At 40.5% G+C, this 23,446-nt stretch overlaps 2 protein-coding genes across 2 annotated transcripts in view; both read left to right on the top strand.

The window, feature by feature from the left end:
* Positions 1–1,482: 1,482 nt before the first annotated feature.
* Positions 1,483–10,189, top strand: LOC121864900 (glutathione peroxidase 2-like). Its single transcript, XM_042364070.1, has 5 exons — positions 1,483–1,652; positions 8,060–8,229; positions 8,753–8,881; positions 9,165–9,316; positions 9,831–10,189. The coding sequence occupies exons 1-5, from the start codon at positions 1,598–1,600 to the stop codon at positions 9,889–9,891; spliced, it is 567 nt and encodes a 188-aa protein (XP_042220004.1). The 5' UTR covers positions 1,483–1,597; the 3' UTR covers positions 9,892–10,189.
* A 3,828-nt stretch (positions 10,190–14,017) lies between these two features.
* LOC121864898 (tyrosine-protein kinase Fer-like) overlaps positions 14,018–23,446 on the top strand; it is a 62,870-nt gene continuing 53,441 nt past the window's right edge. The window contains exon 1 of the mRNA XM_042364068.1: positions 14,018–14,116. The gene's annotated coding sequence lies outside the window, so the exon portion shown is untranslated. The remainder of the gene's footprint in view (positions 14,117–23,446) is intronic.

The raw sequence follows: 23,446 nt of genomic DNA, 5'->3' as shown, positions 1-23,446 counted from the left end.
CATCGTAGCTGAAGTTCACCAACTCGTACTATAGTTGACCATTGTCCAACCTTCTGAAACTCTCAATTTGTTTTCTCCTCAACGTTAATGGAAAATATTCGAAACTAAAGGAACTTAATGGGAGTAATATTTTAAATGTGAATCTTCCATACATCCATCAGTAAAAAGTGGTGAATTTGACCAAGATCGGGGAAAAAAATTCATGTTTAACATACGGCTATATAACACGGCAGAATTACTAGATCAATATACTGTACATCTGAGTTTAGAAGTCTGGCAGTACTCAGTGGTCCGTTTAAGCGAAAAATCATATTCGCATTCTTGTAATAATTAAAGACATTAATAAATATCCAATGAAAAAATATATCAATGATGTGGAGTCACTCAAGACATCCTCTTATAGTCAGAGTTATGAGGGTATTCTAATTTATTTTATTATCACTTATTATTATTATTATTATTATTATTATTATTATTATTATTATTATTATTATTATTATTATTATCACATTATTACTATTATTTTTATCATCACATTATTATTTTCTATTTTTATTATTATTATTATTATTATTATTATTATTATTATTATTATTATTATTATTATTATTATTATTATAAGCTGATGTGTCTAATTTTAAGGTAATCCATAAGTTCAATTAGATGATTCATATGACGTAACACCATGAACCAACTCGCCTCAGTATGATGACATCAGAACACGCCAAGACATGATGGTTGCACCCAGCATGATACGACGAGAATATAATATCATGGGGTATAACCTGCTGACACTTTTATTATAGCCAGAAGATATTTTTAATATAGCCAGCTGAATTAAATATCGCCAACAGTTATTTTATAGACCACTAACCCACCGTATTTAACTTATACTACAAATAAGTAAAAAAAAAAAAACAATGAGTTTTGGTGATACTCATAACAGTAATCGGGTTCTCTATCTTAGATCGTCTACTTATATCCTGTGGGCATTTTACCATACCCAAAATACCCAGAACTTGCGTCACGCGTAGCAGGAAATGATATACTGACGTCAGCACTCCTTTGTCTAGGCACATCTACTTAACACGTGCTAAGGAACCTTTATTTATTAACTGCATGGTGGTATAGATGTCTAGTAAGGCATTAAAAAGGATATTGTATTATCAATCAACAAAATAAACTGAAGAAATAATGTTACATAAGCATATACAACGGGCGCGGGACCTTGAGCCTGGGGGACGGCAAACAGATACCAAATACTGTCACGTTTTCTATTATTACCATCATTTAAAAGCAATATTTGGAGACTCTTCTTATTCTCAAGTTCACAAAAATACCCAGTTATGACATATGAAGTGGATGGTATAATAATCATGACATAGCTTGAGGAATAAGGTCGTAATATTGAACAAAAATTCTCTAAGTAGCACTATTCCCGGCTTGTGCTGATATAGCCAAGGGAGCAGCCCTCAACCAGTGCCGCATCCAGAAGGATAGTTGTAGCCTGGGCACGGGTGGTAGCACGTCGTTGGTGGCATAGTCCTTTTAAGAATTTTAGTAATTTTTATAATCAACTCCTTCCATCGTCCCCAAAATGGCTTCATCAGTCGCCAAGAGCTTTTATGAACTGAGCGCCAAGGCTCTATCTGGTACGTGTTTATCAATGACGTTTGTTTAATTTATTGTATTTATCGTATAGAATGAAGCTTTTGATTGTTTATAGTTAATTTATTCAGTAAGATCGCCATACAAGTTTCCATTAAATTGTGTACATAGTATAAACATACAAACAATGGTACTAGTTGACTCAGCCAATGATTACTCAGAGGAACCGTTGTTTTTAATTTGTAACTTTAGTTGAGTAAATTGTTGATATAGTGAACTGTAAATGAATTGTCTTAAGCTGAAAATACCCAGACAGGATATTAGTTTTGGGAGATGAAAGACTAATTAATTACAGAGCTATTTATCGTCAAGGTTGTAATTGGATTATGTTGTGACTGGCGATTTTACTGTATAAACTATCAAACTGTTTTACAAATGTCTCTTATCTATCTGTATATCAATATTTCTATTTTCTCTATCTATCTACCATTCTACCTACCTCTGTAGCAGCGGTAGACAGCGACTAAAGCCTCACGTCAGAGTGACTGAGTAACTTTGAGGGAGTAAATAAGTGTCGGTGATGGCTTGCCGCCTCTTCCTCCTCCTATCGACCAGTCAGTGTCATTAATACCTAGAAACATAAGTCAAATAACCCTGGACTGTTATGTGTTGAATGTATTTAACAGAATTAAAGAACAAATAGTTTATTTTGACTGTATAAAATGTGTTTTGGTACCTGTATTGTGTAAAGTGAATAATTGAAAAATTAATTGGCTCGTAGCGTCGAAGCGTGTCCAGTGAGTAGTGGAGGTCAGGAGGCGATATTCTAATTATTACTTAATATTCATAAGCTCACTAAGCCTGGGGAGGGGGGTATGGGAGATGTAGAGGAGGAACGAGAGAGAAGGGAAGGGATGTTTTTTTTATGGTAAGTAAAAGTGAAATGCCACATACAGGTAGTACGTGGGGAGGTCAGCTATGGGAGGGTCCGTTGTACGCATGCGCAGGTGACCGGGCTTCCAGAAGTTACCATCCTGTATTCCTTACCTGTAGGTGATTTTTATACACAACTAAGTTGGTTTTCACCTCCTATGCTAATGCTTGATATTTAATAATTATACAGCGATACATTATTGTTGAAACTGAAATGATATAGTTAATATATTTCAAATTTTATCACATCTAAGGTAAAGTGTGTGTGTGTGTCTGAGGGCAGGGGCATACCTATGTTGAAATTATGTACCCACTGTGATTTATATAATGGTGATAAGAACACACATTACCCACCCTTACTATTATTGGGGTAGTGATGATGATAAGGTGATCCACCCCATTGTTCCAGGTGGTGGTTGAGGCATTGGGGCCTGGGCTGTATAAGAGACCTGGGTAGATATTTATTAAAGAGTCCTATGATGAATATTCCTTAAGTTGTAAGAATATTCACTTAATATTCATAGTATCACTTATATTCTTACGCTATGACGTACATTGTTGCACCATCATATACAAAAGAATAGTTATCGTACGTCCCTTAGTCAGTCCGGATAGGAGTGTGACTGGAGGGAGGGAGAGGCCTTGCCATACCCCTGTTGACGCTGCACCCCCTTCGGAAGTTATATATCCTGTCTGGGTTTTGTCGAGTATGTGTCGAAAAAACACATAAAAACCGACGTTAGTTAAGAGACTATTTAAGAGTTTTATTGCCATAGCTATTTTTTGTGCGTTTTAAGATTGTCGGCTAGCTAAGTGCATTTTTGTGTCTATTTTACGAAGAATTTTCATAGGCACGAACGTTTTTGAATCTAGCCATTCTAGTCAATGAGTCCAGTCTGGAATTCCCTCCAAAAGAATGGTGTAATTATGTGAATCAACATCCGTCAACGTTGTTTTTACTGGGACATATTTTCTTTAAGTTCAAAAAAGGAAAACCACTGTGAACGGGAGGTCGGTTAAATAGATATATGACCTGACGACTTCGGTAATTACTTAACCTGATCTGACCCAACTCGAGCCAGCCTAACCTAACTTAATCTATTCAAATCTAATTTAACCTAACCGAACCTAATGTAAATTAACCTAACCAAACCTAATTCTACCTAACTAAACCTAATTTAATCTAACCTAACCAATTTAATTTAACCTAGTAACCTGATTTAAACTTGCTAGGCTAAGAACCAGACCTAACCTAACCAGCTAAATAACTAAACTAAAGAGAGAGATAAATCAACCCAGGTGGTTTACAATGTCATGACTGTAGTTTAACTTTTGTGGGGCGGAAATGGAGGGAGAGGAGAGGAAGGGTGGCGTTAAATTGAGAGACGGAGAGGGAGGGATAAAGAGGCAAGGAAGAATGAGTCATGCAGATACGAGTGAAAAGAAGAATAGGAAGAATTGAATGAAGAGGAAAAGAGAAGAATTTTACAAAAGGAAAATTTGAATTGAAGAAATAGTCATCGGATGCGCCTGACCATTGTTTTCCCTGTGCATTCATCTTACAAATATGTTCGCATGAGGTGGATCTGTTGCAGCATTTTCAACCATTGGTGTCACAATACTGAATCCATAAAAGGGGTTTGGTTATATTAATCGTTCGTTTCAGAAATTCGGATTCATTAGGTGCAGTTTTTAATTGGTATCGTTCGTGTTAAATTTGGATTCTTTTGTTAGTATATTTATAGTTTGTGTTGCAATTTCGGATTTATTGGATAGGATAATTAGGTATATCGTTATCGCTCATGGCTCAAATGTGGGTTCATAATGAGGAATTTTTTTTATACTGTATAACTTTTTGCCCTTAAAATTCATTGTCATTCTTCCTGTCCTCACTTCCAGTAAGGTCGAGCTTTGTTGATAGCTTAAAACATGAGTGCTGCCATTAAACACTGCCATGACTATACTACTGCCTTATATAAATACCATTCTCCCTTGGTTATTGTGATGGCTGGAGAGTTATTGTTCATGGTAGTTTCGGTGTGATTTGAGCTGAGAGCAATAATTTAACTACAGCCACAGTCTCTATAAGTAATTTCAACCATTGCCTACAACTACAACCATCACAACAACCAACCAGCAAACCGCAGCCATGACTACCACAACGACTACAACCCCCACCATAACCCACAATCAAAAACCTTTACCAACACTAACCACAACCCTAGCCACAACCACCACCATAACCGTCATCACCACCTTAACCATCACAACCAACACCATAACCAAAATCACTCTAACCACCACAACCTTAATCACTACCACCACCAGTAAGGTTAACCAGGTTGACTGCGTGTGGTAGAGAAGTTCATGTGTATATTGCTGTATCAAAGGTGCTTGTGGTGAAGCGGATGTGTGTGGCAGATATGGAGTTTGTTGGTGGTTCACTCCCTCCATATATACTGTATATACACTAGTAGTAATGTATATATTAACATTTGTCACACACACACACACACACACACTAATCACACACACACACACTAATCTCACACACACACACACACACACACGACCTTGCATGTGTCATTCTCACTCACTTAACAGCGGCTGCCTTGTTTACTGTGATGGTCAAGTTCCTCTCGGCGCGCTACCCTGCATAGTGTTACCTCCTGACCTCCTCTCCTCCCTTTCCTAGCTCCTGTCCTGCCCTCCCATCCCTTCCTTTCCCCTCCCCCTCCTAGCAAGCGTGTGCCCTGCTGCTCAGAGCTTGGCCAGGGGATATGTCTATCTGTCAGGCTGCACGAACGAAATCCCAGTAGACCAAATTCACACTGGATAATTTCTCTGGGGAAAAAAATAGCATTGGGTAATGGTATAAATCCACGAGGTTAATCTAATATACTATAGGACTAGGCATGTGTGTGTGTGTGTGTGTGTGTGTGTGTGTGTGTGTCTGTTCTGGCCAGCCGAAACAGCACAATCGTTTTTCATCAAACTTGGTGGAAAAATCGCACAAAATTCGTAGAGTGGAACAAACCTGGTCCCATGTCGATGGTTTATTTAGGAAGGCATTAATTAACAATTTTATTTACAATGGAAAACGATTCAAGTCTACGGACTTGGCACACCCTCATTCGCTGTACGCTGTCACGAGCGTTCAGACTCTCACAAGGGCACGTATGTATACACTAGTCATTGCCAAGTTTTCAGGGAATTTTGATCGCTACTCTACGCAAACATGTATAACAGTAAGCTGAATATATTTTTCTACCGTTATCTTTCGTTATTGCGAGTTGGCATCGTACTTACGGGGCTAATCTGTTTACCTTAATAGACTAATTCACTTTATCTGGGTTAAAAGATATCATCTACCTGGCTCTCCCACACCCCCTCCTTCCTATAGCAACCAGGCGAGGTAAGGGAGGGTGACTGACCTATAAATTCTTAGCCGTCTAGTGTACCGCTCGGAGGTGTCCAACAGAGCAGCATCATCACCTACCTGGAAGGATCCGAACCTCTTTAACTTAATGGAAATGCTCATTCAGCTCGTCCATGAGATCCAATTCTTCTATTACCTCTTATTACATCCATGACGTCATTTGTTTTTACTGTTGCCAGGGTTGGATTCGCTATAGATTGAATTATATGAGACGGTATATTGGACAACATCTCCCAGACGTTGAGCGAACGGTTATGGCGGCGTACCATAGCATCTGTTCCTCGCTAGGCTTCGGTCGGTGGCGTTTCACAATATTTAACTTTTGGAATTTTTTTTTTGAGGTAGTCTGAGCATGTTTTTGTGGTGGTTTGTATTTTACCTGTTTTTCGCTAGTTGTTTTTTTACTTGTAGCATTTTTTTTCTTGGTGTGGCAGGATTTTCAGGTGTTTTTATTTATAGCTGATGAACACTACTTTTCATTGGCATTTAAGAATTAACTTGAACATACAGTAGAGTAATGCCAAGCAAAAATAAAAACAAAATTCATTTAACTTTCTCCAATTTGAAGATCAAGAAGATGTGTTGCTAAATATTACCTTATGAAATTGAATTGTGTATTTCGCGTTGCCACCAAGTTTTTGATAACCTGATGAGACTAACTGACTCACCTTAATGGAACAAATATTTAATCTGGCTAATGGTCACCTGTTTTTTTAAGTTGAGTCTAGCATGGTCGGTCACTCCTGTCAGCGGACGGGTGTTTTGAGCCAAGATGGATGACCAGTCTAGTGTACACGCCCAGTCAGTCACACAACACACAAAAAGAAATAATATTGGTGCGAAAAAAATTATAATACCACGAAGTTCCATTAAATTAATTATGGTTTTTGTATGTGAGATGGCAACAGTGTAGTGAGGAGAGTGAGGACGAAGGTGATTAACCGATTAAAAAGAGTTACATAAGGTGTCTGGCCTTCAGGTAGACGACTAATGGGGTTACAGGTAGTGTTGCCAGCACGTAACAGTCATATTACCATTAAAGGTTCATTGAATTAATTTTATTTTTCGTCTAAGAGGACTTGGTAACAGTGTATTTGAGGGGATTAAACAGCCACAGAGTTTTTGTACGTAAGATAATCAAGTAGATAAATTAACTTGAATCATAGTTAGAGTTGGTATAATGTAAGCCTTTCGAAGTCTAAACTCTGATACATAATACATTTGTCATACATAACGACTGTATAAATAGTGGTCAATATGGTAATAGTATCAACCATTCACCGCTTGACTATTCTAGGCTCGTGGTCGCTGAGCTATCAGTGTCCGGAAAAGTTTAAAAAATAGTAAAAGCTTTGGTTCGGGAAAAACTCCTAGTATATACAGTACACACACCTTTTAAATAGCCTATATAATGTTAGCTTTGGTTGGGGTTAGGTAGGTTAGATTAGGACTAGGTAGATTAGGTTAGGACTGGGTAGATTAGATTAGATTAGGTTGTGTTTGTAACCCACGTAGACGCAGAGTTGAGAAATAGTCATACCTGTGTACCATTTGCCACACCATTTAATTATGTCCATATCATCCTTGTATGGTCTACTATCTCGCATTATTAACCACAAGTCATGTAGTATTGTCTGAGGTGTGGCAAGTACGATGATGTCAGGCCTTAGGGTAAATGTCAAGATTAATCAGGAAGTATAGGGGTTTGTCATGACCTATTTTGGGGTTTGTCATGACCTATTTTGGGGTTTGTCATGACCTATTTTGGGGTTTGTCATGACCTATTTTGGGGTTTGTCATGACCTATTTTGGGGCTTGTCATGACCTATTTTGGGGTTTGTCATGACCTATTTTGGGGTTTGTCATGACCTATTTTGGGGTTTGTCATGACCTATTTTGGGGTTTGTCATGACCTATTTTGGGGCTTGTCATGACCTATTTTGGGGTTTGTCATGACCTATTTTTAGCGTATTATTTCGCTCAGTCACGCAGATGGTATGTTAGTCGGGCAAGAAGTATTTGGTGATTGGTGGTTGTTATCATTAGAGTGTCATTCATATGTTTTTTTTTTATCCGTAGGTGAAGCGGTATCGTTCAAGAAGTACCAGGGGAAGGTGGTGCTGGTACAGAACACGGCGTCCCTCTGAGGCACGACCTCCCAGGACTTCCTCCAGATGAACGAACTGATCGAGAAGTTCGGAGATAATCTGGCAGTCCTGGCCTTCCCCTGCAACCAGTTTGGTCATCAGGTGGGTACTGGGGGAACTGGGTACTGGAGAGGTCTGGGGGGAACTAGTTACTGGGTCCTGATCTTCCCTCAATACAACCAGTTTAGTCATCAGGTGGGTACTGGGGTAACTGGGTAGGACTGGGTGCTGGGTGAGGTCTAGAGGGAACTGGTTACTGGTCCTGGCCTTCCCCCAAGGAGCAGGTGACTTTTGGGGGCTTTGGTTACGCCGAGAATGTCACCTGAGCATCTGAATGTCACAGGGTCTAGGTATGGTGTTGAAATCTCACCCAGTCTGCGGGGAACTTACGGGAGCACCTCACAGTATTACACCGTACTGTAGAGGGAACTGAGTGTAGCTATTACTGTTTGTATATACTAGCAGGTTGGCTACGATTCCAGCTAGTGATGAAAATACTAGGATATGTGTTTTAAGGATTCACACTTGAATTATATCACTTGGATTTTACTGTACACACTATCCTCATCCTCACTCACAAAATAATTACACTACAGCATCTAACTTTTATTAATATTTCCCGCAGGAGAACACCACTGAGGCGGAACTATTGAACAGTCTGCAATATGTTCGTCCCGGTAACAATTTTACTCCCCAAATGGACATGTTCGGTAAAGTTGACGTCAACGGGGACACCACACACCCAGTATTCAAGGTAAGTTTTATCATCACACTGTTTATGGTGATTAGTGATTATTTTCCTCCCAAGAGATAGTGTAAGAGAGAACCTATAACTGGCTAACTTAAAGTAAATCAAAATAACACGATAAATTTTTAGTTTCGGACAACATGGGATTTAGAAGTTTATTTATTTATTTATTTATTTTTTAATGTTCACAGCTTTTGTTAATAGAATACCTAAATTGACCTGGCCAAAAACCATTCACATCTTAAACTGTAACACGAATTCAAATCAACTTTATATTTCCTTGTCGTAGTATCTGAAGGAGCGTCTGCCTCTCCCGTCCGACGACAGTGTCAGCCTAATGTGTGACCCCAAGTGTATCATCTGGTCTCCCGTCACACGCTCTGATATCGCCTGGAACTTTGAGAAGTTTCTGATTGGCAAGGATGGGACTCCATACAAAAGGTCAGTAGACTTGTTTGTTCTTTAATGAGTCTTTCTATATTATCTTCAGGAGACAAACAAAGAAAACAAAGAAACCATCAAAGGGTGACGAATGAATATAAATTTATGACTCCATTGAAAATTTTCTTTGTCAGACGTTGAGCAATGACCATAAAACTGAGGAAGAATTACTTGATGTAGAGAGTCCTTGGCGAGAAGCAAGAATAAATAAGATGTTAAATGAAGATGACAGATAGAGGAAAATATAGCCGTAGATGGGATTACAGTATGTTTTAAAGGATGGTGTGGCTTTTAGGGTGTGTGTGTGTGTGCGGATTAGTACGTTAGTTAAACCAGAGTAAATCACCACCACTAGCAGAAAGGGTCCTCTCACTTAGCCTGCAGCGTGGAGTGGTGCCCAAGGTGTAGTGTGAATATTAGCTTCTTATTACTTGATGTTTGATGTACAATATAAAGACAAATTTAATTGGGTTTATATATTATATCTGGTTTTATATTATTTGTTATTTTCCAGGTTCAGCAAAAAGTTCCCAACACGAGACCTGGAGCAAGACATCAAAACTCTGATTAAGTAATAAATGTTCCATCACCCAAAACTGCCAGACGTCTCGCTAAACTCAGGTTACACGGTGGAGTGTTCCTGGTCCTGTTATGAAAGGTGTCCTACAAACACTCGTTGCGGGGACACCTGGATGTGCTGGAGGACTAAGACCATGACACCGTGTCCAGGGTATTGAGGGAGCTGTGCAGGAAGTGCTGTGAGGAACAAAGATTTTAGGTTTTACTAAAAAAGAAAATGCAGGTTGGTAATGATTTTTTGGTTTGGAAAAATGTATTTTTATTTAAAATAAAAGCAAAATTTATGGATGGTTACGCAGTTTATTATTTTGAAACAATTTAAATACCTTTCATATCAAGCAACTGACACCTGACCCCACACTCAGCAGTCGCTCTAACGGTCTAACCCAACCATAACACACATTAGTATATATTGTTGTTTCTTCCTCACACTATTCAACTATAGTGCAGGTGGCTGGGAGTTACACACACAAATTACACCTTTATTTAGCATCATCTATTCTGCCTCCTGTAACAAACGTGTCCCTTCATGATACAGTATACCATCAGAAGGCCCCCAACAATCTCTCTGGTCGGCCCTTGTTGCTTCACACAGCCCAGCATCACCTACATCCTCTGAGCCTTGTTAGTTTTATCCCCAGTAGACCTTTGTTGTTGCTATGGTGATGTTCTGATATTTATGCTTCAACAAGTAAGGATTTCAAGGATGTTTTCTTAGCAGCTCGATCATACATAAGACATCTATTATTTATTGATTAAAAGTCATAACACCAACGACTGTCTTTTGTTTGTTTATTTGTTGTTAGATGGTTGTAGGTCGAATGCGGCCCAGTCTTATGAGGCCTCCACCCAAACCTAACTTTACCTTAATGATTGGAACCCATTCAGGACTAGGAACCATTAAAACTGCATGGGGGCCTAATTCTAATGGTTATGGTAGGATGGGGGACCATTAGGGTTGGATTCGATTAAAACTTAGACTCCAACCCGAATAGTTTGGTGCCCGTTTGTCCAGCCTCTGTGTCAGGTGACGTGAGTGGTGTGTGTGTGTGACTGGAATCTCATCAAAGCAGAGACTATCAGATAACAAGGAGCGTGAGTCACCGTCCTGCGTGGCGGGCCATACAGAACAGGTCCATGGCTCTCTGGCTCCTACGATGAACAGTCCTGGTAGCTGAAGTGTGGAAATCCTTCTTACTGGTGTGGGATAAAATAGATCACAAGAAGTATAGCCCCAGCTTATTTCGTCATCCCTGGTAGCGTTAGGGTTTTTTAATCGTCGGATGGAATAAGCACAGGAAGCTGATCCTCAAATGATTCTAAATTCGTGTTGTTTGTTTGTTTTTGTGTTTTTTTTTACGATTATTCGACTTGGCTCAGGTGTTTGATATATCGCAACCTCTACCGAAAGAGTCAACCAAGTTATTATTCGGCGTAGTAAGAGTGCTCGCTGTATCTATGTGTAATTATGTTTTACGAGATGAAAAAGTGGGATATTTATACTGGTGTTTCCATTACGGTTCTGCTGCCTGGTGGGAGGGAGGCAAGTAGTAATGTTCGAAAAATACCAAAAACACGATTACAGTACTAAGCTAAGTCGTATAATGTTGGAAAAATGCTTGAAATAGGACAACAAAGACAGACAAACCTTGATTATAAAGTTAGATATGTACCGGAAATAGGATGATTAACTCAGACAAGTTGTATAGTGTTGGGAAATTACTAAACAAAAAGTCACGAACAATTATTTATATACAAGTAGCGCCATGTTCAGTATATACACCGCCACCCATACTCTTAGTAAATATGGCTCAAAAGTTGTATCTCACTTACTCTTAATCCTCCTGAGCTGTAGAATATCTCCTAAATAGAAAGACAAGAGAGGAGAGGCACTCGGCAACCCTCGAAACAAGAGATCAATTCCACGTCGTTGTAAATTTTACCGAGTGCGTAACCCGGACAAAGACGTACAATTTACTTTCATAATAGACTGTTACGTAACCCGGATATGTAGTCGAGTTTACTGACTACTCAAGCCGATTGTTTGGTATTATAATATGGGTAAAAGGGACTTATCTATGTGGATCAATTAGTCTTAAAACAGAGAGAGAGAGAGAGAAAGATGAAAGAGACAAAAGACAAATAATAAGAAAGACAGACAGAAAGCAAGAGAGGTGACAATGAGAGACGGAGACAACAAGAGAGACAGATCAAGTCCAGACAAACTTCATTTGCATCACACGTTCATGGGATTGTGAAGATTAAGCTGTACTAAATGTGTAAAGTGAGTGGGTGAGAGAGAGGTGAGTGGGTGAGTGAGAGGTGAGTGGGTGAGAGAGAGGTGAGTGGGTGAGTGAGAGGTGAGTGGGTGAGTGAGAGGCGGTGAGTGACAGAGAGTGAGAGATATCAAATAAAGATAATAATAAAAATACAGTAAACAAAATATTAAAGAAAATGAGTCAGAAAAAAAACACTAATAGAGGAACTAAAAGAGAATTAGATAAAGAGAGGAAGAGATAATAAAATATGAAGACACGGCTAATAAAGTGAGAGGAAATGATATGTGAAGAGAGAAAGGAGAGAGAGAGCAATAAAGAAATAGGAAGACAGACCTGATAAAGATCTGTCGAGGTATTTGATAAAGAGAGAGAGAGGGAGGAAGGACAAGGAGATGGGGAAAATTGACAAAAAGAGAGGGAGGAGAAAGGAGAATAACTGAAAAGAAGAATAAGAAAAAGGGTTAAAAATTGACAGATAAAGAGAAGAGAAAGAGTGGATAACGAGGAAGAAAATGAGAGAAAAAAGACAGGAAGGGAGAGAGAATAACAGAGAAGCAGATAAAGTAAGGGAGAAATTTGTTTGTCTATTTTTACTTTTTTCCGAGTCTTCCTTTCTCTCTCTTTTCGATTATAATAAAAAACAAACATAAATAATCACTGGAAAAATAATGTACTACCAAAATATATAAGTTTACCATGAAATAAGAAAAAAGCTCCATTTTCTTTCTCTACTTTTCCTCGACCCAACTAATTAAATTCTTTTGGACAACACAATTAATCGTCTCTCTCCTTTAATTCCGGTATAATTAATCTGAAACTTGGCTGGCTTGTACTTTAGTCCAACACACTTATACTCCATTACTTATTTTATATAATTTTGGGTATTTTTAACCTTACTAACTCAACCAAATAATATTTACTTTTTGTCACCTACAGAAATATCTAATTATATAAACCTTGAAGTGAAAAAAAGCAATTTAGGTATTTGTATAATTCGTATGATTAATATTCTCAGGGGTGTGTGTTTGTAGCTGAATTCCTGAAAGTTTTAATTAGAAATTCCTCAAAAAATTTTCGCGTGAGGGAACAATTTATGTAGTTTATTCAGTGAGATTAATTTTGCCTCACGACATCCATGGTTGTCCTGTTTATTTTTAGATACACTTACCAACACGATAATGATAATGATGATTGTAATAATGATACTACTACTACAGCTACTACTTTGTAACTACTTCTACTACTTCTACTACTACTACTACTACTAATAATAATAATAATAATAATAATGCAGACCCATGGAAGCTATGAGGTTGTATAAAAGAATTACACTTTTCCCATATCTCCTTTCAATCCAATTTTCTTTATATTCCACCAATAGATAATAATATCGATAATCTCTAAATTAAAGTATATAAAATATATAATATAACAAACATTGATGAATAATAGACATTGTAATATTTACCCGTGAAATGGCAATAAGGATTCGAACAGTTAAACTACAACAAAATGATAAGTTTACCCTATAAAAACCTCTTTCATTTTCTCTGATTCTGCTATTCGAAAATGGGAATTGGTCACCCCCCAGGGCACATTATATTTAGCTACCTGGCTGAATCAAATATCGTCATCCCATGCATTAGGGTCATACCTCAATCTAACCTTCCTTCGCTTATCCGTTACCCGCGGAGGTGAATTATAATGCCGGTAATTGCTGTAGGCGAGATGTTCATTAGCATACGTCTTACCTGGGCTCAGATTTCAAGGGGGGGGCAAGACGGGACGGGACACCTTGCCTGCTGCTGCCATCTACCCTCCGTGAGTCAGTGTGTAACATGTCGGTGCTAGAGAAAGTGTAGTGTCTTCACGCTCTCGGGGATTTTTACTTGACTTGTACAAAAAAGGATTGATTGATAGCTGAGGAGAAATATACATACAGGTAAGTGAATGTTTGTTTGTTTAGTTGGTGTTAAAGAAAAATTTATTAGAAGTTTGTGAGGAAGGTGGAAGAGGTAGGTGGTGGGCACGTCCAAGTATCAAGGTTATGTTTTGGGCAGGAGAGACTTAAGGGCCTCTCAGCCCCCAGGGGAAGAAGTGCTAGGTAGAGTTATGCCATTTACCTGTTACAGTGAGACGGATGAACACATATACAAACACCACCATAACACAGACACAGGAATAAACTCAATGTAAACAAACTTGTGTATCAGGAAAATTTCAGTATTTTTTTTTCAAGGCGGTTTTGTATGAATGAGTTAATACCACAGCCTGGTAATAGTATAAGTATGACTCATCTTTAGGGTGTATATGTATGTATGTTAGTGTTTGTGTATTATAATGTATTAATATTGACGACTTGAATGACTGTGAATGAATGGGCGAAGGGTGGGAGTCGTATTGATGAGACTACTGAGTTGTGAAGGAGTGAATAATGAGTGAATTACCAATTGACGTATAATTAAGTTACTGAATTACCTACGTAAAATTAGTATGAGTGTATGATGATAGTCCACTTACCTTCGTAAATAATAAATATCTGTTCATTGGAATTTGTTTTGGCGTATAGAAGTTGATTTACAGGATAAATTTTGTGAAAAGGTATATACGGTAGTGAGAATATGATCACATGCGGTACATATGGTATATACTTACTATATTTAGCTTGGAAATAGGCCTACTGTACAAGACTCAAATTCTTGTAAGTTTTCTCATGTCAAGATTTTCGTACGTAAAAGGTGAATATTTTGGGGATAAGGTTTTGGTGTGTCCATCAACATGTGAGTTAGGTTAGGTTAGATTACGTTTGGTTAGATCAGATTACAATGAATTGGGTTATGTTAGGTTAGGACAGTAGATTAGGTTAGGTTAGACTAGCGCTGGGGTGATTTAACCATGAATTGAAACAAGCTTTGGGGGGCTAATCTTCAGGTGATCCGGAAACCATTTAACGCGCGAATCTTAGATAATTCTGTCCGGTCCGGGGAGGGAAGGACAGCCTAGCACCGCCCTCCTTTATGAATGGAGGAAGGCGCCCAGCTAGAGTGTGCGTGTGTGTAGGTGCGAGTCATAGTGACGAAGATGAATTTAATATTATGGTTGTGAATGAATGTGCAGCTATACGATCCACCTGGTGTAATATATTTTGTTAGTGACAATGCATACGTGTGTGTCTGTATGTGCTTTGACCTGTGACTTTCAAATTGTTAAGTTCACGAAACACACACACACACACAGCACCTGGTATTAAAAATGACGAAATCAAACCCCATTTGAAAGAAAATTAATATGAATAATAATGAATAAACTCAAATATGTACAAAATATACATATCAGCTGATACATGGTAAATAGCGGTGTGAAGAGACGTGATTACAGTTTGTCATCCCTTGTAATTGAGCAATGCACTTTAAATATCATTGATATTGTGAATGTTGAAGCGTAAGCGAGCAAGAATCTTAATCGTGGCGCAGAAAAAATGTGAAAGCGCAGTGAGCATAGGTGATAAAATACAATCACACACACACATGGGAAGAGAGTTTAAATAAGGACACATCCCTGGTAGAAGACAAATATGATACATTTCATCAGGCTACAGCTGCCCATCTTCAACCGGGTTTTTGGTGCAATCTAGCTGTGGCAACCCGGGCTATCTTGCGTTCACCAGGTGCTTGGTGCATATGGCTGTAAGAGAGGAAGCCAAACAGGGTCTATCCTAACCAAACATACAATTACTCGAACTTAACTTGATGTAACATAATCTGTCCCTAACCTAACCTAATCTGCCCCTATCTTAACCTTATACTTAATTTAACGTTAGTAGTAGTAGTAGTGGCAGTCATAGTAGTATTAGTAGTTTAGTGATAGTACTAGTCACTGGTAGAGGTGTTTGGCCCGGCGCCCGCGTTCTGCTCGCCCGCCCTCCCTCACTTCCTCATCTCTCCCGGCGAATAAAAATATAGACGCGTGCCTTACTATCAGTGTCCGAAAGCCATGCTGACAGACAAACTTTTTATAAAACAACAACTATACATTTTACCATCAATTAGCACTGTAGCTATATGTAATTACCTCTAATAAGGGGTACGATTGATAAAAATTAACCTATTTTTAACGTGGAGCATTGCAAAACATAAAGAAGGCATGTGACGCAATTAAAAGATTATTATTTTGGCTTAATATTAATTAATGTGTATCTCGCTGTTATTTTGTCATTTATTGATCAGAATATGTATGGGAATATTTACTTATGTCTTAACATGTGGTAAATGTAATCGTATCCGCAGAGAATGCAAGATATAATAACTTTTATCTTGCGCTAAATTGGTGATATAAATGACAATGTGCGTACGCGAAAAACGTCAAATTACGCTATAACGCAGATAATTATGTTATTATGCGCATTGTAGTGACCTTCAACAAGTACCCATCATATGTGTGTGTGGTAATCAATGGTAATTATACTCATGTCTGTTATTTTAATGGACATCCTGTTTCATTATTTTCCATAATTATTTTTTCTTATATGTATCTGCTGTGTGTTTTTTCGGCCCATTTCCTCGTTATTTTATCTCTTGTCCTTTTCAATTATTGTTTATTTTATTGTCTTTATTTTTTCCTTTTCAATCGTGTTATCGTTATTATTCCCATTTATAAGTTTGTCTTCCTGTTTTCTTTATCGTATTTCATTTGTTCATTTATCTGTGAGGAAATTTTTCAGCCAATCAGCATCAAGATGCATACATTCGCATCCAATCATAGTTCATCTCCTGTCCTGGCGTTTATGTTTACATGTGTACAGTTGCCAGACACCGCCACTCTCTTCCCCGCTGATGGTGAAAGTGGTGAAACAAAAAGGTAACATTGACTTTTATTTGCGGACTTTTGTGTTGTGGTAATTTGTGTATAGAGATAAGATACGTGGCTGATTGGCTTCCTAGATCCTGTTATAAAGGAAATGTGTGCATAAAAGCGGAGGTCCGCTCTCTCGCCCGACTCGTGGAGTCAGGTGATCACATGAAGATTAGGCACCTTAGCTTATTTAACCACCCTATCCTATCCTAACCCCCCAAGTAGCTTAAGCATCATGTGAAACAAATTGAGGTTAACCTTCACGTGATCCGTTTTAAGTATTACAAATGTCTGAGTTCAGCTAGAACGAACCGGTAAGTGATTAAACCACGCCCAGTGCTCCGTTCCTGTTCTAATTAGTTCAGAGATGGCTTTATTATTATTACAAGAGGAGAAAGAAATGAGGGTATTGTAATCTGCCTGTAAGTGTATGAGTCACATGGACCTGTACTGTTGGGTGTGACCCATATTGAGGCACAGTGGGGCACCGCCGGGGCCTTGGACAGTGCCGGCCACACCTAAAGTGCCAGACTGGTGGTGTGGCTCCCGGTTTGACAAGGTGCCAACCCCGCCTGTCACTGGTACCGGCTCTCCTCTCTCTCTCTCTCTCTCTCTCTCTCTCTGCCACGCGACTCACTCAACACGGAATGAGGGTGTGGTGGTGGAGAGAGAGAGAGAGAGAGAGAGAGAGAGAGAGAGAGAGAGAGGTCTGTTCACCTCTCACTCTGGTGATGATGTACATCCTCACCTCTTCCTCTCACCTCCCCTCCCTCTCTCTTCCCACCCTAACTTTCCTCACCTCTCTCCCACCCTCCTCTCTCTCCCTTACCCCTCCCTCTCTCTCCCTTACCCCTCTCTCTCCCTTACCCCTCTCTCTCCCTTACCCCTCCCTCTCCTCCCTTACCCCTCCCTCCCTCCCTCTCCCCCCTCCTCTCCCCTCCCTCTCCCCTCTTCCCCTCACCTTCCCCAACACAAGGTCGTGAGGTGTAGTCAGAGTGAGAACTGACACAACTGCCTCGTGTCGTGTCCTTCAAGTGTGTCAGGTCACGGCCGTTGTGTCTCCCGCTGACTAGGATCACGCTTGACCTCCTCTAACAAGGTCTGGTACTGGCAGGTCATGAAGGGCAGGTTCCCACGGCCTCACCTCCCCCCTTGAAGGATGTAGTGTAATGTAATGTCTTAAGGAGTTTGTCCCCATTGTTGATTTGTCTACTTAACAGGTGTACTTATAAACGTGTGGTAGTAAGTAAGTACGCATCATCAACGTCAGTATTACTAGAATTTACTTACAAACATACATCAATAAGTAGTTAAGTAGTCGCATTCTCATAGTTAATTTTAGCACTTAAGGATATGAGAATTTACTTACAAACACCTGTTGATAATTATATGAAAGCCGTATTAAGGTTGGTAGGTAGGGCCAGAGGGTGGGGCAGGCAGGAGTAAGGGCAGGGCAGGCAGGTGGGGTGGGGCAGGTGAGGCAGGGCAGAGCAGGAGGAAATGAGCAGATGGGTCAGGGGCAGGCAGGAATGAGGCAGGAACCCAGCTGGAGTAGAGGCAGAAGGGAATTGGGGCAAGCAGTAGGCAGGTGGGGCGGGTGGCAAACAGGTAGGCAGGTGGGGCCGGGGCAGGCAGGTGAGCAGATGGGTCCGGGGGCAGGCAGGTGGGGCAGGGCAACAGGTGGTGGGGCCAGGAGCAGGCAGGTGGGGCAGGGAACCTTGGCAGGTGGGGCAGGAGGCAAGCAGGTAGGCAGGTGGGGCAGGGGCAAGCAGGTAGGGAGCAGGAGGGTCTGTGAGGTATGTATTGTTGCCCCAGCGGCTGGGTACTGCCTCCCAGCACCCCCCACCTCGACCCTCCTCCTCCTGTCCTCCTCCTCCTCCTCTTGTCCTCCTCCTCCTCTTCTTCCCTCCTCCCTTGTCCTTTCCTCCTCCTCCTCCTTCTCTTGTCCTCCTCCTCCTCCTCCTCTTGTCCATCTTCTCCTCCTTCTTCTCCTCCTCCTCCTCCTCCTCCTCCTCCTCCTCTTAGGTCTGTTTTGATAGATAACGTCAACCTCGAACAAAACCAGATTGTCCTACACTTACGGTCAAGTTATGTTATGTTAAGTTAGGTCAGGTTAGGTTAGGTTAGGTTAGGTTAGTTCAGTTCAGGTTAGTTCAGGTTAGTGGTGCTACTACATAATACTGAAGGAGAGAGAGAGAGAGAGAGAGAGAGATTACACACACCCCATCGGGATCTTATATTAAAGAATGAGAAATGACGGGCCAGTACAGCTTCCTGAGGCGATCATTGACCAGGTGAACGTACGAGAGTCCACAGAGTCCATATTTACGAGTACATAAAGCCATTCGGGACTCGTTTTAACCCATGAACGAGCCAAAAGACACCTCCGATCCCTGGGAACTCGTAATAACCAACTGAAATTATTTAAAACTCTGAAATCTCACCTGTAATTAAACATAGAAAGGGTTATACCTTCAATAATAAACATTCACAAGACGCCTACGATCCCTATACACCTCGTAATGGTCAGAAACTCTTGTGGGACGGCTATAAGAGGTCGGGGAGAAACACAGACACGTGGAGCAAAACAAGGGAGGAGGGTAATGCTGGCCCTGCAGAACCTTGGCGTCACCCCTGGCCGGAGCCCCTGTGTGTCCTCCTCACGCCCAACACTCATTCCTAATCCCTATTTGGAGTGAAACCTCAAGGTGGAAGTCATCCCCGAGGGTGTTGAGAGAGGGTTCCAGGCTTCTTGTTTGTGGGTGGGGTGAGTTGGCGAGTGGGTGGGTTAAGTGGGGCGAGTGGGTGGGTTGAGTGGGACGAGTGGGTGTTCCTTGTGATAGTGTGTCATTGGCTATGTATGGTTCGAGGTATTTCTACGGTGTTTACCATATGTGAATGTAAGGCCCTTTTCTCTCTCTCTCTCTCTCTCTCTCTCTCTCTCTCTCTCTCTCTCTCTCTCTCTCTCTCTCCTCTGCCTCACTATCTCTATCATCACAACACCTTGCCCCAATCCCTTCCCTCGGTAAGTAGTACACACACACACACACACACACACACACACACACACACACACACACTGATCGGAGATAAACGTAAACACACGTCATAACACCACAACAAGATGGATGAAGGTGACGTCATAACACCACAACAAGATGGATGAAGGTGACGTCATAACACCACAACAAGATGGATGAAGGTGACGTCATAACACCACAATAAGATGGATGAAGGTGACGTCATAACACCACAACAAGATGGATGACTGTACCATGACCACTGTCCCACATCTGATGGTACACCTGGGGATAAACATTGTTCCAGGTCATAGTTAAATGTTCCAAATCTGATGGGACAATTTAGGGCACAAGAAGGACAATATCTTAAGATTTTTGTACAGTTTGGGACAAAATTATGAGCGTTGTGCAGAGTCAGATTCTTAAAAGGTCATATGTTAATTTTTTTTTTACCTTAACTGATAATGTGAGAAGGTATCTAACTGACTCACTTAACCTACAACAAAAAAACTTGGATCTAAAATGGAGTCAAAATCACACTTGAGACTCTACTTTAACTGCTTACGTTCTCATGTCTCCATTTAAGGTGGACATTTAACGTTGGAACCTTTGGGAATCTGAGACGTGTTGTTGACGTGAAGGGAAGACTTATACCTGTACTGGCTTATATGAAGGATACCTGTACTGGCTTATACCTGGTTAATTGGTTGGTTCTAGTCTCTCTCTCTCTCTCTCTCTCTCTCTCTCTCTCTCCTCTCTCTCTCTCTCTCTCTCTCTCCCCAACACACACACACACACACTACACCGCTTCAATATACCTCTACACCTCTGGCAGCGTGATGTGGAGCGTAAGAAGATGAAAGTGCAACGGCAAAGGAAAGTGGCAGAGCGAAAGTGACCGAGAAAAGTGGCGGTGTGAAAGTGGTCAAGGAAAGTGGTCACAGATATTCATGTTTCTTCTGAGTGCTTGATGATTGGGGGGTGAGGAGGGTGAGGGGTGAGGAGGAAGTAAGAGGGCGTGTGTGTAAGTGTGATGAGTGGAAAGAGGGGGAGAGGAGCCAGTGAGTGGGCGGGGATTGCATGACGGTGTGTGGGAGTGGGAGAGAGAGGGGGGGAGGAGGAACAGGTGTGTATGATGGTGAGAGGGCAGTACACACACACACACACACACACACACACAACACACACACACACACACACACACACACACACACACACACACATACACATACACACACACACACACATAGCTTGAATACAGTTAAGGAAATTAAATACTGAAATGGGTTATTTTGGCGTAAGTGGCTCAGGAGAGTCATTAGTTCGCCAATTTTTCTCAGTGTTCGCCAAATTGGGAGTTGGCGATAAGTGCGTCAACCTTGAGGGCGAGAGGATGGATGGAAGGCCGAGCTGGTTACGTCAGAGGTGTTTAATACTCGTGTTTTGGACTTACCTAACCTAACCTAACCTAACCTAACCTAACCTAACCTTTTAAACAACAACAGTAACATCTAAAAGAACAACAACACCAACAACAACAATAACAACAACACCACCAACAACAATAACACCAACAATAACAACAATAACAACAACAACAACACCAAAACAGAGACAAACAGGTGAGAAAATTCTTACCTGTTCAATGGTACTCAAAACGATTCCTCCAGTATTATGTGAGGTAACAAGTTGTGTGTTTTATTCTACACCACACTACCTGTAACGCAAGCAAAATCACCTGACAACGCATCAAGCACTACACACACACACCGGAAATACTTAAACCACTTATCATAGTTTTACTTATACTTTAATACATCCGAAGTAAATTTATTAATGTATTATAATTTTTTTTTTTTTTGTATTGGGGGAAATTAACTGTTGTGGTCTGGGAATAAAGAGTTGTTTATCAATGAGGTTTTCGATGATGCTTAACGATATGTAGGTTAGATGGGGTCATGGGTCAAGTGGGGCATAGTCAAGTGGGGCATGGAGTAGGTGGGTTGTGGGTCAAGTGGGGCATGGGTCAAGTGGGGCATGGGGTAGGTGGGTTGTGGGTCAAGTGGGGCAGGGGTCAAGTGGGGCATGGGGTAGGTGGGTCATGGGTTAAGTGGGTCATGGGTCAAGTAGGTAATGGGTTAAATGGATCAAATAGGTAATGGGTTTAGTGGGCCAAATAAGTCAAGGGTCATGGGCCAAAAATTATGACCCAAATATGTTAAAAAAATTACCCAGAGTTAACATGATCTTCGGTAGATTTTAACATAACACGAGGAAAGTTATAATTTTTCTATGATAATTAATTATAGCTTTATGTCATCTCCTGAAAACTGCACCAATTATACCAGGAGTTATTATCTTTCTGTGCAGCCGAGAGAGGAAAAAAAAAAACTTAAGTTATTTAAGTTTGGGTAATGTGGCAGTGCGCGCAGCCTGACATTGTTTACAAACACAGGGTGTCGTTCATCCCCAAGTGAAAAGGAAATCAAAGTGAAACTGAACTGAGATTCTAAGACACAATACTGACTGGGTACTGCTCTAGTGCTCGTTCTGTCTACCCCATGTTTACCTTTACTTGAGTGGAACTTAAAAGGGAGTTTGAGTGCGACTTGAGTGCTGATTAAGTAGAAAGAAGGATTTGAGTGTTAACCCTGTATTTTACTGGTAGACAGATCGTTAAGTGAGTCAAGATGTTGTAACTGGTAGACTGTGACTTTATGAGTTTCACTTAATGGATAAAAAATTAACTGGTAGATTTCATTGTTTAAGTTGAAATAATTGGTAGAATTAAAGATATTCCACTTAAGTTCAAAGGATAGGGTAGATTATTAGTGGCTGTTGTTGATGAGTCACTCTTAAGTAGAAAATTGAGTGGAACTTGAAGAGGACTGAAGACGCGTGTGTGTGTGTGTGTGTGTGTGTGTGTTAGCCTGCAGGGGCGCGCAGGTCGGTCAGCCTCACTAAACCTACCCTCCTACCCACCACTTTTTGTTTTCAATCCTTCCCCCCTGCCATATTTTTGTCGATAACTCCTATTCTTGTAATCCCACGTCCATGATAACATTCACTTCTGTTAGCTGTAATAATTCTATGTGTGTGTGAGTCGTGCACGTCGCCCAGGACAAGAGCAGCTGTGTGTGGTGGAGATTCCAATGCAAGAAGTATCCTGGGCTGGGGGAATTTACCTCTTGAAGGGCCACCAGCTTCATATTTGCAGTGGCTAATGTCTAGAGAGTACATTCATCAACTATGTATCGTTTTTAAACAAATTTCCCCAGTAGATACGTATCAATAAACTTCTTACATACGTTCTTAATTTAATGGGGATTCTTGGAAATATATCTATAAGTGAATCGGTCTATGGTATAATTGAATAAAAATGGATTAATAACTGTTGACTG

The sequence above is a fragment of the Homarus americanus genome, unplaced genomic scaffold (assembly GCF_018991925.1).
Source record: "Homarus americanus isolate GMGI-L3 unplaced genomic scaffold, GMGI_Hamer_2.0 scaffold2539, whole genome shotgun sequence".
NCBI lineage: Eukaryota > Metazoa > Arthropoda > Malacostraca > Decapoda > Nephropidae > Homarus > Homarus americanus.
The sequence above is the reverse complement of the archived record's forward strand: the minus strand, read 5'-3'. Positions and strand labels throughout refer to the sequence as shown.